Source organism: Lycorma delicatula, chromosome 1 (genome assembly GCF_047948215.1).
Source record: "Lycorma delicatula isolate Av1 chromosome 1, ASM4794821v1, whole genome shotgun sequence".
Taxonomy (NCBI): domain Eukaryota; kingdom Metazoa; phylum Arthropoda; class Insecta; order Hemiptera; family Fulgoridae; genus Lycorma; species Lycorma delicatula.
Window position 1 is genome coordinate 274,270,009 of NC_134455.1, and position 14,290 is coordinate 274,284,298.

Genomic DNA, 14,290 nt, shown 5'->3' on the forward strand with positions numbered 1-14,290 from the left:
ACGCTCGTTTATGTTAATCTTTTTATATATATTTATAAACACATTTATAAGAGTAAGAGATAGAAAAGCTTTAGTTTCGTGTGGGTAATAGAAGAATATATATACATACGAGTATATATATATATGTGTGTGTAAGTCGATGTTTCTTTATGATATGATGCAGTTATTTAAAAAATGTGGGATGCATTAGTGATTGATTATCTCTAGAATTTAATGAAATTATCGGATTGATTTATTTGTTTGTTTCGTTTACTTTTATGCATTAATTGTTGTCGATCGTCTAATGTTGCAGTTCAATGACCTACCTAAGTCACAATACTTTTCCTGGAGTTATTTTTCTATTATTAAACCTGTTTAGTAACATTACTCTACTCGAATATAATTGTGACTGTAGTTTATGATGAAATATTAAACATCATTCTATGTCCTTGAATAACTTGTTATTTATAAAATATTACAAAAGGTAGTGCTACTGTTGTAACATTGTTTACCTTATTATAATACGCTTTTGTGATAAGGTTTTGTGTTTTTTCCTTAAATTTTGTATTCTGAAAAGACATGAAAAAAATGATTTCACTTTTAAAAAATTATACAGCAGTTGCATAATTTATAAATTTAGTTATTTTTTGCCAGCGGTTTTAAATGACGTTACTGTCTTAACTTCATCAATTTAACCTAGAAATTCACGTTTTTCTTAAAATTACTGCCATTAAGTCGACGTATTTAAACGTAGTTTAATTAGATATTTTATAAAATATAATTATAACCAGAGTTTTTGTTGTGTATAGGTTACGAAGGAACTAATTCAATATTTATTATCATAAAAAATGTCTTATTCAAATAACCAGTATTATTGTAAGATAATTATGTGAAACTTTCGTAGTTTATGCCTCTCCCAAAATCAAATTGAATTTACTTAAGAATTACACGTTTTATTTTCCGTATCAAGTACTCCTCGTTACAGTAACATGGCGTATTAAATATAATTTCTACTAATCTTTTTTTTTCTGTTAACTGTTATATTTATTGTATCTTAATCTTTACCATATAAATAATTATCCTTGCCGAGGAACTACGGATTTGATTGATAATCTATTACTGAAAATAAATCGTAAATAGTTTTGTCGTTTTTGTTTGTACTTTTAATATTGACTTTTTAAATCATGATTTTACCCTAACGAATTTAAGAATGCGTATTTTGCCGATTTGTAGTGAAAAAAAATCGTGTGCACAGTAAATATCTGTTGTGAATAACCGTGAAAGTGAACTTGAAAGTTAAAAGTGCTTGAAGCGTGTTTCATTAGCGTGCGCACAATGTGAGATAAAAGGCTGAATTTACGTCACTGGATCGATAAGGGTGGGGGCGATGACCTCCTGAGAGGGTTGTGGAGCGGGGCGTCTCAAGGTCATTTAAGATCATTACTGACCCAGGTATTCTTTAACCTGTTAGTGTAATGTGATATATTAGTATGTGTTGCTACAACTATTTACACTCGGTCGTTTCTCAGGACTCGTACGAAAGCTTCAGTAATTAATAATTAGTTTTAGTCATTTAAGGTTTATATTAGCCGTAAGCGAAATTAATTGTTTCTAATTTTTTTTATTGTAGTTACAGTTATGCGGAGGGGGATTATTAATTGAATTTGTCATCAGAAAAAACATAGCGCATACGACTTATAGAATTTATTTACGTTCTAACCGTACTTATTGTTTGGGTGTGCGATAAAATATGTGTTGTTTAAATATAACGCAGATATGTATGTTTATGTAAATTGTGCGTTTGGTCGGATGAAATTTCAATTTTATATTTGTATTTTTCGGTGGTCATTCATTGTAATACCATAGTACTGTGGGAATTTTACGGTTCATTTACATTTATGCATTGCACGTTTCATAAATAATGCATAATGAAATTATCTTCCTTCAGAACCGTAAATTGGTCTCATCACTAGTGTCCCCGACTTTCTTGATCATTTCCTTTAAGATTGATGACTACATAACTTTCATTTTTGTATAATAATAATACATAATTTTATTATTATTTTTTATAGGGACTCTGCTGACTAGTTTATGAAAAACACATTTCCTTGACCTAGTCGGTCGAGCATCTTCCATTGCTTTGGAGTGTCACTTTAATATTTTAGCTGGTCAGAACTACAGAAGTATAGAATTGGTGATGATAAATTGATGAGAGCAGTTTATCACGGTTCGATAATCCCTTGTATATAATACTCAGAACTGTTTTGTTAGAAAGACTATCATTTAAACAAATTTTAGAATGTTTTTGGGCTATAAAAGAAGCGATTAATTTCTTATTATTAATTTTGTTTTATATATATATACATATATACTTGTGTGTGCGTGTGTGTGTGTTAAACGCACAATTCGTTGTTTTCAGGGTTGTTCTGTTTTAAATCAATTAATATTTAATAAAATAATTTTTTTCCCGAAAATACATATGATGATGATATGGTAATGTTGATTACTTTTTTATTTTTATTTTTTTAAAGTTTTAGGAGAATCGACTACTGTGATCAATAGCCCCTTCCATATCAAAAAGAAAAAAAGAAAAGTCTTTTTCCCCTCCCTGTGAAAAACTCTAGCGGCGTAGTCAGTAGATTAGTCTTCTCATAACAAATCATTCATAAATAGACATAAAGAGATAAAAAAAAACATAAACAATAAGAAATATAACATGACAAGGATGTAAAGGGCCCTTGTCACTTAAATACACTTAAAAATAACATATTAAAAACATTTCAGAACATGTTAAAAACAGTTACAACACATAAACCATTTTCAACGATATAGTCTCACATTCTAGTAAAATAAATTAAAAGATTAAATCAATAATCGAGTCAAAAGCCCATAAGAACTAACTTCTTCTTAAAATCTATCGCCTAGGTTTACTCTTAGGCCATCCTTTCTTTCTTCTTTTTCCCATCTTCTTGAAGGCCTCGATATCGAACTCCAAGATGTCGGAGGCCTCGGAGATATATTCTTCTGATTCTCCGCAATAGATCACGGAAGATTCTGTCTTCATCGGCTTTGGATTACTTACTCTAATTGGTCAACTCTTCAATTTGTGATCGATGTTAAATTCGCTATGCTTGCTAGTACTGGTGCCACTTCAGAAATTACGTTCTTTGGTTTAAAAAAAGTTGTAGGAGCTGCAGCAACCTGAGCATAGGACATAGGCTTCGGTGTTCTGCTAAGCACAATTTTCTGGCTTCGAAACAGCAGACCTTTCGAATAGTCTTTACCTTCTGCATTGCTACTTCCTCCTTATAGATCAGACAGTTTCGCTAACTGGCAGAATGATGTCCATGGTAGTTTACACAAATCGGCTGATCCTTGCACGGGTCATCCGAATCTAATAGATCACCACAAGGACAGAAATGTTTTCTAGTGTATCTTGCCGCTGTATATTCGAATTTTTAACATCCTAACACCTCAATGGAGTCGGGATGAAAGGATGAACATCCAGTCCATGAAAGCCAGGCTTAATTTTCTCAAGACACTTAAGTTTGTTAAATGTTAAAATGTGCGACGCGGAGGGTACAACTTCTCCTTTACGTTGAGTGTTCAAACGTCGACATGAAACAACTCCTTGTTCCAGAAGCTCCTCGACGATCTCTTTTTCTGTGAAGTTTTGAAGATCTCTTGGAGGTATTTAGTGTACCATGCAGTACAACCACAACGTCGATGAGTCCTATCTTTGTAGCTTTCAGTAACCGTGATGACTGTAGGTCACTGACGGTCTCCACAAACAAATTCATAGCAGTCTTCCTAGTCTCTTTTGCAGCTTCCATGATCCCAGGAGCTATCATGAAAGGACTAATTTTAGAAAAATCCCTCTCTTTCTTCTTTACCACCAGATACTTTGGAACTGATCCAAAGCTCTTAGGTCGGAACTTAGTTCGGATCTTCTTCTCTGTCTTACTGAACTCGACGTCTTCCTTCTCTTTGCTTCTGAAGACAAAGGTCCTCCTGGACGAGGGTTTTTACGTGGACCCTCTCCTACAGAAGATGTGGATATGCTGATGCTTCCATAACCTATAGTGTCGTCAGTCAATATGTCATAAGGTGCGGGCGGAGAGACGGTTGGACGTGCCCCGGATCTTTGATCCTGCCTGGGTTCCCCCAGTCAGCCGCCAAATTTAACCCGGACTGGGGAGTCAGGTACTGCCTGACCCACGATACCGCATCTCAAGGCTCATTAGTAGTAAGGGCTCCGATACCCTTACCCGTAGGACAATCCCTACCAAGGACCGAAGTGTCTTAATCACGCTGAACGGCGCAAGACTTCGGCAGAGCTTAACTCACAACAGCCCAACCTCAACCCAGCTCCACAACTGGGAAAAGGGAAGGGCACTCCCTGTCCGCACTCTGCCAAACGTCGGCAAAACAGAACACGGTCATGACTCTCGCCTCCCCTGCAAACAGCGAAACCAAGAAGCTATTTATTTATTAAACTAATTGTTTATTAGCTAAATTATTTATTAAACTCCTTTCATTATTTTTTTTTGTCTTCAGTCATTTGACTGGTTTGATGCAGCTCTCCAAGATTCCCTATCTAGTGCTAGTCGTTTCATTTCGGTATACCCCCCTACATCCTACATCCCTAAGATGGGCTAAGAACTCCGTCTAAAAGCCAATAAATTGGTGTTCGTTATTTTCCTCAATTTGTGCACCAGTCTATTTTGGAACAATCAGATAGATTCTTTGAAATATGATAGAGTAATAACTGATGATTTCAATGCCCCCGGTGTGGTTTGAAATTTTCGTATTTTTGTTTCTGGTTATAATTATTACTCTAAATATCGATCCCCCGACGGGAAGACTTTGGAGTTGGCAACTCCACGGGCCTAGTTTCCGTAGATTTTCTGCCCACTACACTGAGAGCTGCAAAACATTTGACATCATACACATACACCGTACCACAAACACTACACAAATTACAACATATACTCTTAAATAATAACATAACATCTTACACTGTTTCTTCTTACACTTACACTTGGTGTTATTGCGACACCTTACGAAACGATTTGATTTTTCAGTTGACGTAAATCTAGAACTTTGGCTATTGGCGAAAGGCTGCTGCAGAACACAATAACCCGTTTAGAATCGTGGTGTAAAACGACTGGATTCAATTTTTCTCCGGAGAAAACGAAATGCATTTGCTTTTCACGCTTAAGGGAATATGTTAACCCTCAACTGTTTCTTCACGGTGAACCAGTTGAAGCATGCATGCGGGTTAGATTTTTAGGAATGTAGTTTGACCAACGACTAACGTGGGTAATGCCTTAATACCTACTGTTAAGGAAGTTACTCCGTATCAGAAACAGAAATGGTCACCTTCTGTTGCAACATAATATTAACTCTATTTATCTTGCTATAAGAAATCACATGCCATTAAACGTTTCAAAGATAATATTTTTTAAAAAAACCTTTTTATATTGCCCTCTTTAAATACACAATAAATTCTCTTCCGATTACTACCGTAGACTCGGTCACCGATCTAGGCATACTTCTTGATTCTAAGCTGTATTTTTCTGGACATGCACACAGAATTGTAAGTATAGCAAACCGAAACCTTGGTCTGTTGAAATGGTTGCGAGACCTTTTTTTGATCCTCGCACTTGCGTCTTACTCTTCAAGTCATTTTTTCGTAACCAACTTGAATATTCCACCTCCACCTGGAATTATCGGAGAGGGTATATTTCGCAAAACATAAATTCTATTCAGAATAACTTTTTGTCCTGGCTTTCTCCCAAATTTCATTTTTAACATCTTGATAAACAACAACTAAAGTCAATTTATAATTTACAATTTCTTGTAAGTAGCAGAGAATATTTTGATTTACTATTTTTTCATAAAGTATTACACGGGTATAATGCTGAGCAAAATAAGTTCAGCTACGTATTCCCGGGCGCAATATTAGAAACTTTTGTCTTTAATTTACAGTATGCAATCTATTTTATCGACAGAGAAGTAGTATTACTGTAGTAGACAATTTCAAGAGAATACATTATTTTCAATCAAGGAAAAATGTTGATAATGAACTAAGAAGTTTATATTTTGATAGTATGTTAAAGGACGGTTGAAAACTGAAACTCATCCTTGGAGATGGATTGCTCTAAAACTGACAAAAGACCTTCTTTGCTTGTCCTTAGTTAAATTTTTCAAATTATTTTTTGAAGTTTTATTTTTCGCCTGTTATTTTTAATGTTAAAAACTTGCTATAATGAAAATCGTTATTATTATTATTATTATTATTATTATTTTCATAATTACTATTGTTAAAATAATTATTGTAATTAAAAACTATTTTATTATTTTAATTATATTTAGTATTGAACTGTTATTTAATATTAAATATTGTTATATTTAAGCTGTTAATTTTAAAACTATTAATCTTAATCATAGTTATTATTATTACTGTTAAAACAATAATTATTGTAATTAAGAATTCTTATTATTAATATTATTCTTATTGAAATTGTAACTATTATTATTAAAGTTATTTTGTAATATCATTATTATGTTAGATTAGATTCATTAGATTCTTATTTTATTCATATTACTTACGTATATTTTGAATAATGTGTAACTTTCGTGTACATGTTTTGTAATATCTATTGTTTGTGCAACATACCAAGGCATATATATATATATATATATATATATATATATATATATATATAGAGCTGTTCTATTGCAAAAAAAAAACAAAAATAAAATAAATTTAAAAATATGTTAAATTACTATTATTACTATTTTTTAATATCCATAGAATACTTTTTTGGACGCTTATACTTTTACTTAATTTTACTGATATGTTGATCCATTCGACTTATTCAGGCTATGCTTGAATCGTAGTTCTTTAATTTTAATGTCCAAAATTAATTTTTTATAACCTCAGATATAGTGTTTATGTCTCAGTCGTTCTAATTTGTATCTAATAACGCTTATCGAATAAAATTTTTTTCAGATTCATATTTCATCTTATACGTTTATTTTCTTACACTCGATTCGTTTGTATACATTTTAAATTAACTACTGAGCCACGAATTTGTTCAACGTATGTTACCTATAGTATTGGGTTTTTACTATTTTAAAGGGCCCCTGTAATTATGTAATTTATGTCATTTTAAGAAACTACGTATAATATTTAGCCAATTGGTTTTTAAGCGATAACGAATTGAATTTTATTCGTTACACTTTCTGCACAGAAGTAAATTGTGTTGCCATTTGCATAAAATATATATATTTCATTAATTAAACTTTCGGGTTCGGAATTCATACTATTCCACGTGTACCTTTTTAATTTTTGTTACAAGGTTACCTTACACGCCGGCGTACGTGGGGCGAGTGGTAGCTTCTCGGTCTTTCATCCGGAGGTCCCGGTTTCGAATCCCAGTCAGACATGGCATTTTCACACGCTAAAAATCATCCATCTCATCCTCTGAAACAATATCTAGCGGTGATGATCTCGGAGGTTAAAAAAAATTAAAAAAGGTACCGTAAGCGTTGTAATATTAATAAGTTATGTTATTAATATTACTTCGAAATTCTCAATCGTAGTCCTTAGATTTCCTGGATGGAAGAAAATCTAATCACTAAAATTAAAAATTTTTAATTAGTAGAATTTTCTGAAAAACGTCAATATTAATAAAAATCTCATTCAAACGTAGTTATTATGTGGAAAATGTTTGTGGTGAAACATAAATTTTGGGAAATGCAGATCTCTTATCGTTCACTGGCTGAATTTTTTTGTCTGTATTAAATTACTTAAATAAATCGATAGATTTCACGGTGTCGGGGAACGCGGTGGAGGTAATAGTGGGCGTCCTCCCGATAAAGCTCTGTGCTAAGGAATTGGTGCGCATGCAGGAAGGCATGCCAAAGAAAGATGCGCGTCAATTGCTCTTAGAGGAGTGGCAGGATCTTTAAGATGCCTCGGCGAAGGGCGAGTGGACCAGACGGCTGATTCCGCGGGTGACGTATCATCTCACACAGTTTCTCTCTGACCACGAGGAATATGGCGGTTACCTTCACAAATGCAAACGCCTACGTGCCCCGGGTTGTATGTATTGTGGCCAAGTATTTACGCCGGAGCACACCCTCTTCGAGTGTGACAGATAGATAAGCCGCCGGAAAATGATGGATCTCCACCGACTGATGCCGGAGACCATTGTCGACCACATACTGCAGGGAAGGACGCAGTGGAACGCGGTATCTACGCTGATCACAGTTATCTGAAGACCAAAGCCGAAGAAACGGTGATATGGGGACTGAGTAAGGCCGGCCTGCTTCGTTCGTCGATATCGTGGATCGGGACAGTGACAGTTTCCCGTCCTTTTGTTGCCTCAATGTGGATTTGTTCTTTGTTGTCATTGTTTTTTTTTTTGTATATAATAATTTGTGTTTCATTTGTAACCTTTGTTGTGCGTGAACTGTTCTGCGATTGCTGTTATTGAAGGTGCCGCGCGTACGCTGAAGGTATTGCAAGGTAAGATATATATATATAAAAAAAGAGGTGCAAAACATTATGGCACCTGTGGAGATCGTGTAGGGCCAGGGAGGCAGCCTTTCTGCTGAGGACGTCTTGGCTCAACCACACACATGAGTAGCTCTGTCGGGCCGCTTCCAATGGCGCATTGAGGACCCTCATGGTGTGAGAGGCGGGCGCCCATGACGGGAGGATATGAGTGGGAATATCCGGACTCTGTATAGGTTATGACTGGGAAGGGTAGCTCTCCTGGGGAGGGGTATCTCGGCATTCCAGAAGGGAAGGTCGGGATCCTCCATTGATTCAGGGGGGACCCCGATGGAAGGCCTGTAGGGGCTCTAAGCTAGGGGGGCGCTTCATCGCCGCGACACATGGACTCGATCGAGGCAACGTTTGTTTAGGCGATTGCCTGTCTTTCCCATAGTGTTAAAGAAAACAATTCGACAGATTAATAATAATAATAATAAAGAACAACGAATTATTCTCATAATTAAAAAAACGGATAAAGTAAAATACGTATTCGATTTTAGTAAATTATGCTAGAAATTACATACTAGAAATTGATACTTTTATTATTATTATTTTATATACAATTTCAAAAGTGCTTATTTTTTATCTTTTCTTATTTTTATAATATGGCTTAACTCTTGTCAGTATACAACTATCTTATATTTATCCATTCATTTAAAGCTATTGTACAGGTACTTACCCAGTTAATTAACTATGGTGACAGACCATTTAATTTAAATTAGGAAAAAAAATTAGGCAATGTGTGTTTACACAGAATTCACGGATACATTTTTTTTTCAGGGTTGAAAACGCACCATTACCATGCATAGCAAATCAACAGTTGCCTCATCGGCCACTAGAATTGGTCTTCAGCGGTGTTTCTTATTCAGTCGACAAAAGACCGATTTTAAAGGATGTAAGTGGTGTTGTAAAACCTGGAGAAGTTTTAGCCGTTATGGGTCCGTCTGGTAAGTAATTTTGATGTTATAATGAATTTGGATTAGGAATAATGCTTAATGTGAATGAATATTACATATTCATTAATTTTATTTTAGTTATTGTGAGGTTTCATAAAATTAAGTATTCTTATTATGATGCCGTTATTGTTAAAAATTAGTTTCGTGAATCTTAAGTATTTCGGCAGATCATGTTGTTTTTCCTGTAATTTTCACCTGGCCCTACTCCTTGCAAGAGTCTACATTACTTTACTGTTCTGCGATGTTTATTTTTTCCGTCAGAGTAGAAAGGAGGGGAAAGAAGGAACATCTTACGTAGCTGCAGTAAAAATCCTATCTGAAATGTAGGCCTGCAACGTTCTTCTAAGGTATGATGGGATATCCCTCCTCTCCAACCTTTCGAGGATCGCCAACCACCTCACACTGTTGAAGACATTTCGGACATCCAAGAACACGATCATTGGTAACTTCCTGGTGCCACGAACCGCCTCCTCAATCAGCGTGGTGACCCTCGTTAGTGCATCCACTGTGAACTTCCCCCGTCAGAAGCAGTATTGGCGATCAGATAATCCGCCGCATGCGTTGACTGCATAGCCTCCTAATTAATAATGTCTCTAGCAATTAGAGTTCAGGAGGCTGAGTGGTGTGTACCCAACTGCGTCACCATCATTGCGACAAGGCTTCTTCAGCAAAACGAGCCTTGCGCTTTTCATCACCCGAGGCACCCACCCACATGACAGGGAGTGATTGTGCGCTCTGAGCAACTGCTACTTTAACTATCTCAGCAGGCAATTCGTCAGGGCCCGGGATTTTCCCTATTCTCAGTCTCCGAAGCCAAGAGCAGTTAATCTCCACCACAGTATCACTTCTATGTAAGGGTTCATCACAAGGGAATAAGTCTCTGGTTGCCGTTATAAAGCGATCGCGACTCATAACTAAGGAAGCTCTGCCAAGCTTTTGATTAGGATCTTATAAGCATCGCCTCACGGATCTTCGTTGATCTGGGCACACAGCTCAGCCTACTTATTTTGTTTTGGCGTTTTCAATGTGTTTTGAGGAGCGTCTTCTAAGCCAAGTAACATTCTCTGACGACGTCGGCATCCGAGCCTCTTCTTCTCTGTCATGCTCTTCTGGCTCATTAACATTCCCTTCGAGATTCGGCAGTCTCAGGAGACCACCAGTACAACTGCTTCTGGTTTTGGTGACCAGACCTTGCGTCCTCGACTTCACAACATGGATCTAAAGCTTCTATCAGGCCATCAGCCAGGATAGTTCCTTCCATCAACCTAACAGCAAGAACCATCCTGAACTTCTGAAGGGTATCTGGGCCGAGCTCCATGACTGTCTTATCACACTACCACTGGATCCAGCCATAAATACAGTGAAATTAACATACGCAGAGTCACTCATGCTCTCCTTGTCGAGAACCTCTAACTGGTAATTCTACCAGCGTGTTCCTCGCTAATTAAGGTGAGATCCAGTATAAAAGCGTATTTTCCTCGCCTGAAGGTGGGAACTCCCGTCACAATCACACAGACCAGGACTGCCGATGTCCAGGACTTCCGGTCGCCACACCACCTCTCCTCCGTTCCTAACCCTGATTGGCTTTAACGAGTACATCTCATAGTAATAAGCCAGGCCTCGTTGGGATGGATGCCACCGATGTAAATGCCTCGGTAGACATTTAAATCGGTGATTTTTAAACTCAGCTTTTGCCTTCGCTGTAGGCCTCGTCCGGATATCTTGAATGTCATACATCGTTGCCCTCTGAACTAGCTAACCGAGCTTGCGAAAACACGAACCCCGTGCCTAACTTTTATTGAGCCAACTTTTAGTAAATGTCTTGAAATTCGAGGAAAAATAACTACATACCACCAAAAATGTTCTCATCAACGAAATTTAGTCCTAGTTCACTTAGTGAACTCTACTTCAGTTCATACCCCTGACTAGGTTAATTTATGGACTCCGGTCTGGTCCACAAGGGAGAGGCGGACAGACCTCCTACTCCCACTCAGCTCCATCGCAGAGTCCCGCGTGACATTTACTTTCTTCAACCATCGTCGAGATGCCGCTACACCTCATGGCTGCATGGTAATCCATGCTCTCGCAGTGCAGTCGCCGTTCCGCCGATTGTTAACGTTCAAATAATCACCACAATTTCTGTCTAACCGATGCCACCTCTTCATCCCAACCCCTTAGGGGAAGACACCCGCCTAGTGACGTTCCGGTCGCCCCCCCCCCGTTCATAGCCCTGTTGGGCTTTAACGGGTCTATCGCCCTCTGACATTTTACATTTCATAGTAATAAGCCTGACCTCGTTGTGATGCCACCGATGTAAATGCCTCGGTAGACATTTGCATCGGTGATTTATTAACTCAGCTTTTGCCTTCGCTGTAGGCCTCGTCCGGAATGCTACCTCTTCTGCCAGGAGCGCCCCTTCCGATCCGTGTCCACGCTTCCCCACAATACCCATTTGGCGTTGAAATTGCTGGCTAGTGAACAGGGTTCGCCATAGTTGACGGTGGCCTCCATCATGTCGTCCGCCTTCCTCCCACAAACCTTTTGAGGAATATTAGGGAATGTGTATTTTAACTTATCAATGTTAAGCCGACTACATCCACCCAAGACTAGCCATGCTCGCATCCAGAGCTCCTGACTCCTCATCTCCGTGACAGCAAGTAGATAGTGGAGGCACAATCTTTGTCGGGTAACCAAGGATAGTCCCCAAACGCTCTACTATAGCAGTAGGTCTATCTCCTCCCGTGTAGCTGTCACCACAGTAGAGCTAGTGCATCTCTGTATCTGTTCAGATTGACTTATTTATAGAATCTTCATCAATCAGAGCTCCTACTGTTTCCCAGGCTCTGGCTCTCCTTGCTACGAGCCGTACATTTGGTAGCCGAGGTGCACTGTTCCTTCTTGTGACCTGCCTCTCCTCAATTGCAGCAGTCTGTACCGCTGCACGTGAAGCATGGTGCCCCGGCAACCAACATTTAAAACAACGATCCTCTGCCAATCTTGAAATCACTCGATAGGACGCCCTACCCGTATCCGGCTTTTTTTTTTGAAGAGAGGGGGCTTGCCTCGCAGATACAGCTGCAGTAACTACCTTTGTATTGCAAAAGGCCGACCTCATAGAGATCAACTTGATAGGCTTCTTGCCAATTTTATTACTCAGGGTGTCCTCCACCTCTTCCTAAGAGGTTAACCCATCTTTTATTATAAGTTGGACAACTCTCTCAGGCCCTCGTCCTAGCCTGACATCTGTTCCTTTGAAACTTTATTCAATGTGCCTTCTTAGGGTCTCGGTAACATTATCTCTAGCATTGACCCTAATCTGGATGTCCTCGCTGGAGCCTTTCCTAGTCGACAAGACCTTAGTAACACCATAACCTTTACCTTAATCTGCTTGAGAAGATCAGAGTACGTCCTCCCCTCAGCTCAAACGACCACCGTGGGTGAAGTCTTTCCCGACGATTGCTTCTTGGAAGATTTGTCCTTCTTGGTTATGTCTAATCCATCACCATCTAGAAGAACCTCGAAGTTTCCTGATCCTCCAGCCTTTCTATTTGACTAGCTTGGTGAGGTTCTTTCCAAGTTTACTGGCATCCTAGACTGGCAACCTTGCCCGCAGCTTCAACTAGGACCGTCATAGTTTTTTCCTTCGCTGGAATTTATTATAAAATTTAGTGTTACCTCCTACGTCTAAGTAGTCCCCGTCTAGGATTTGTGTATGCGGACATTCGACAAGGACCTGACTGGGCCATAGTTTGCCCTTCTGAACGAGGCATCCGCCTCTTGGCGCCCTAACCTCTACCTTCTTTCTTAATCCACTGTTAGCAGCGGCCGCTAAGTCGTAGGTAACTGCCACATTAGCACCTTCGCCAGCAAATATTAGATCCTTTAGCAGTTTGCAGTATTCGAAGCACTCCTTGGGCCATCTTCTTAACAATCTAATCAATAGATCATCTTTGACCCCTTCTTTAAGGGCATGATGATTTCATCAGAGTCCTATCTGTAGGAGTTTGCGTGACAGCTTCAGTGCACACTTTCCTTGTGCAGAGCTTGGCACCCAGCCAGTAGTTCCTAGTCTGTCTGAGAGTCCTCATGGGCTCTTCCATCCTGAGAGCGCACTCCTTAATTTTCCTCTTAGTCTTTGGGTTCAATTTAACAAGCTCCTTCAGGTCTTTAACTTTCCCGCACATCTTGTTGAATACTTCCTCAAGGCACTCAACGCCCATTTCAGATCTCCCGTCTCATCAACTTCCGACCGACGTCGTTTTATCACCCGATCAACGGAAGAATCTCCTTCTTCAAGATCTATCGCCGAAGAGGGCCTACTGTCCCTCTCCGGCGACGTAGATAGCTCTTGGTAGGTTTGAAGGGGCTTCCCTCCACCCTGTCAGTAATTAAGCCAACGCCTAGAAAGAGAAAAAAAAATGACTAGATTCGCAGTTCCGCACTTACTTGTCGACTTAATAAACACTGGACTCTGTAGTGAGTAAAAATTTTACTCAGTTAGAGATAACCAAAATTTCTGTTTTTGTTATCTTTGATAACCGTTATCTCTGGTAACAGCTATCTCCAATAACCTCACAGTAAAAATTTAAAGAACAGTTATTAAGAAAAGATATATACTTCAATGTACAAAAAGCATTAGACTAAATGTGTAAAATAAACTCACCCCACGCACGCCGTTCACACAGTTATAGTTCGAACTTACGCACGTCCATAGACACTGCAGACGTCCAAAACTATTCTATATAACGATAGAGAAACACACGAGAAGCGGGAGCGAATCGAACCA

At 38.5% G+C, this 14,290-nt stretch overlaps 1 protein-coding gene across 3 annotated transcripts in view; it reads left to right on the plus strand.

The window, feature by feature from the left end:
• Positions 1 to 14,290, plus strand: part of E23 (ABC transporter G family member E23) — a 353,737-nt gene that overhangs the window by 304,293 nt on the left and 35,154 nt on the right. For all 3 annotated transcript variants that reach the window (XM_075377996.1, XM_075378005.1, XM_075378010.1), the window contains one exon: positions 9,329 to 9,495. In XM_075377996.1, the coding sequence (XP_075234111.1) occupies positions 9,329 to 9,495 (167 nt within the window). The remainder of the gene's footprint in view (positions 1 to 9,328; positions 9,496 to 14,290) is intronic.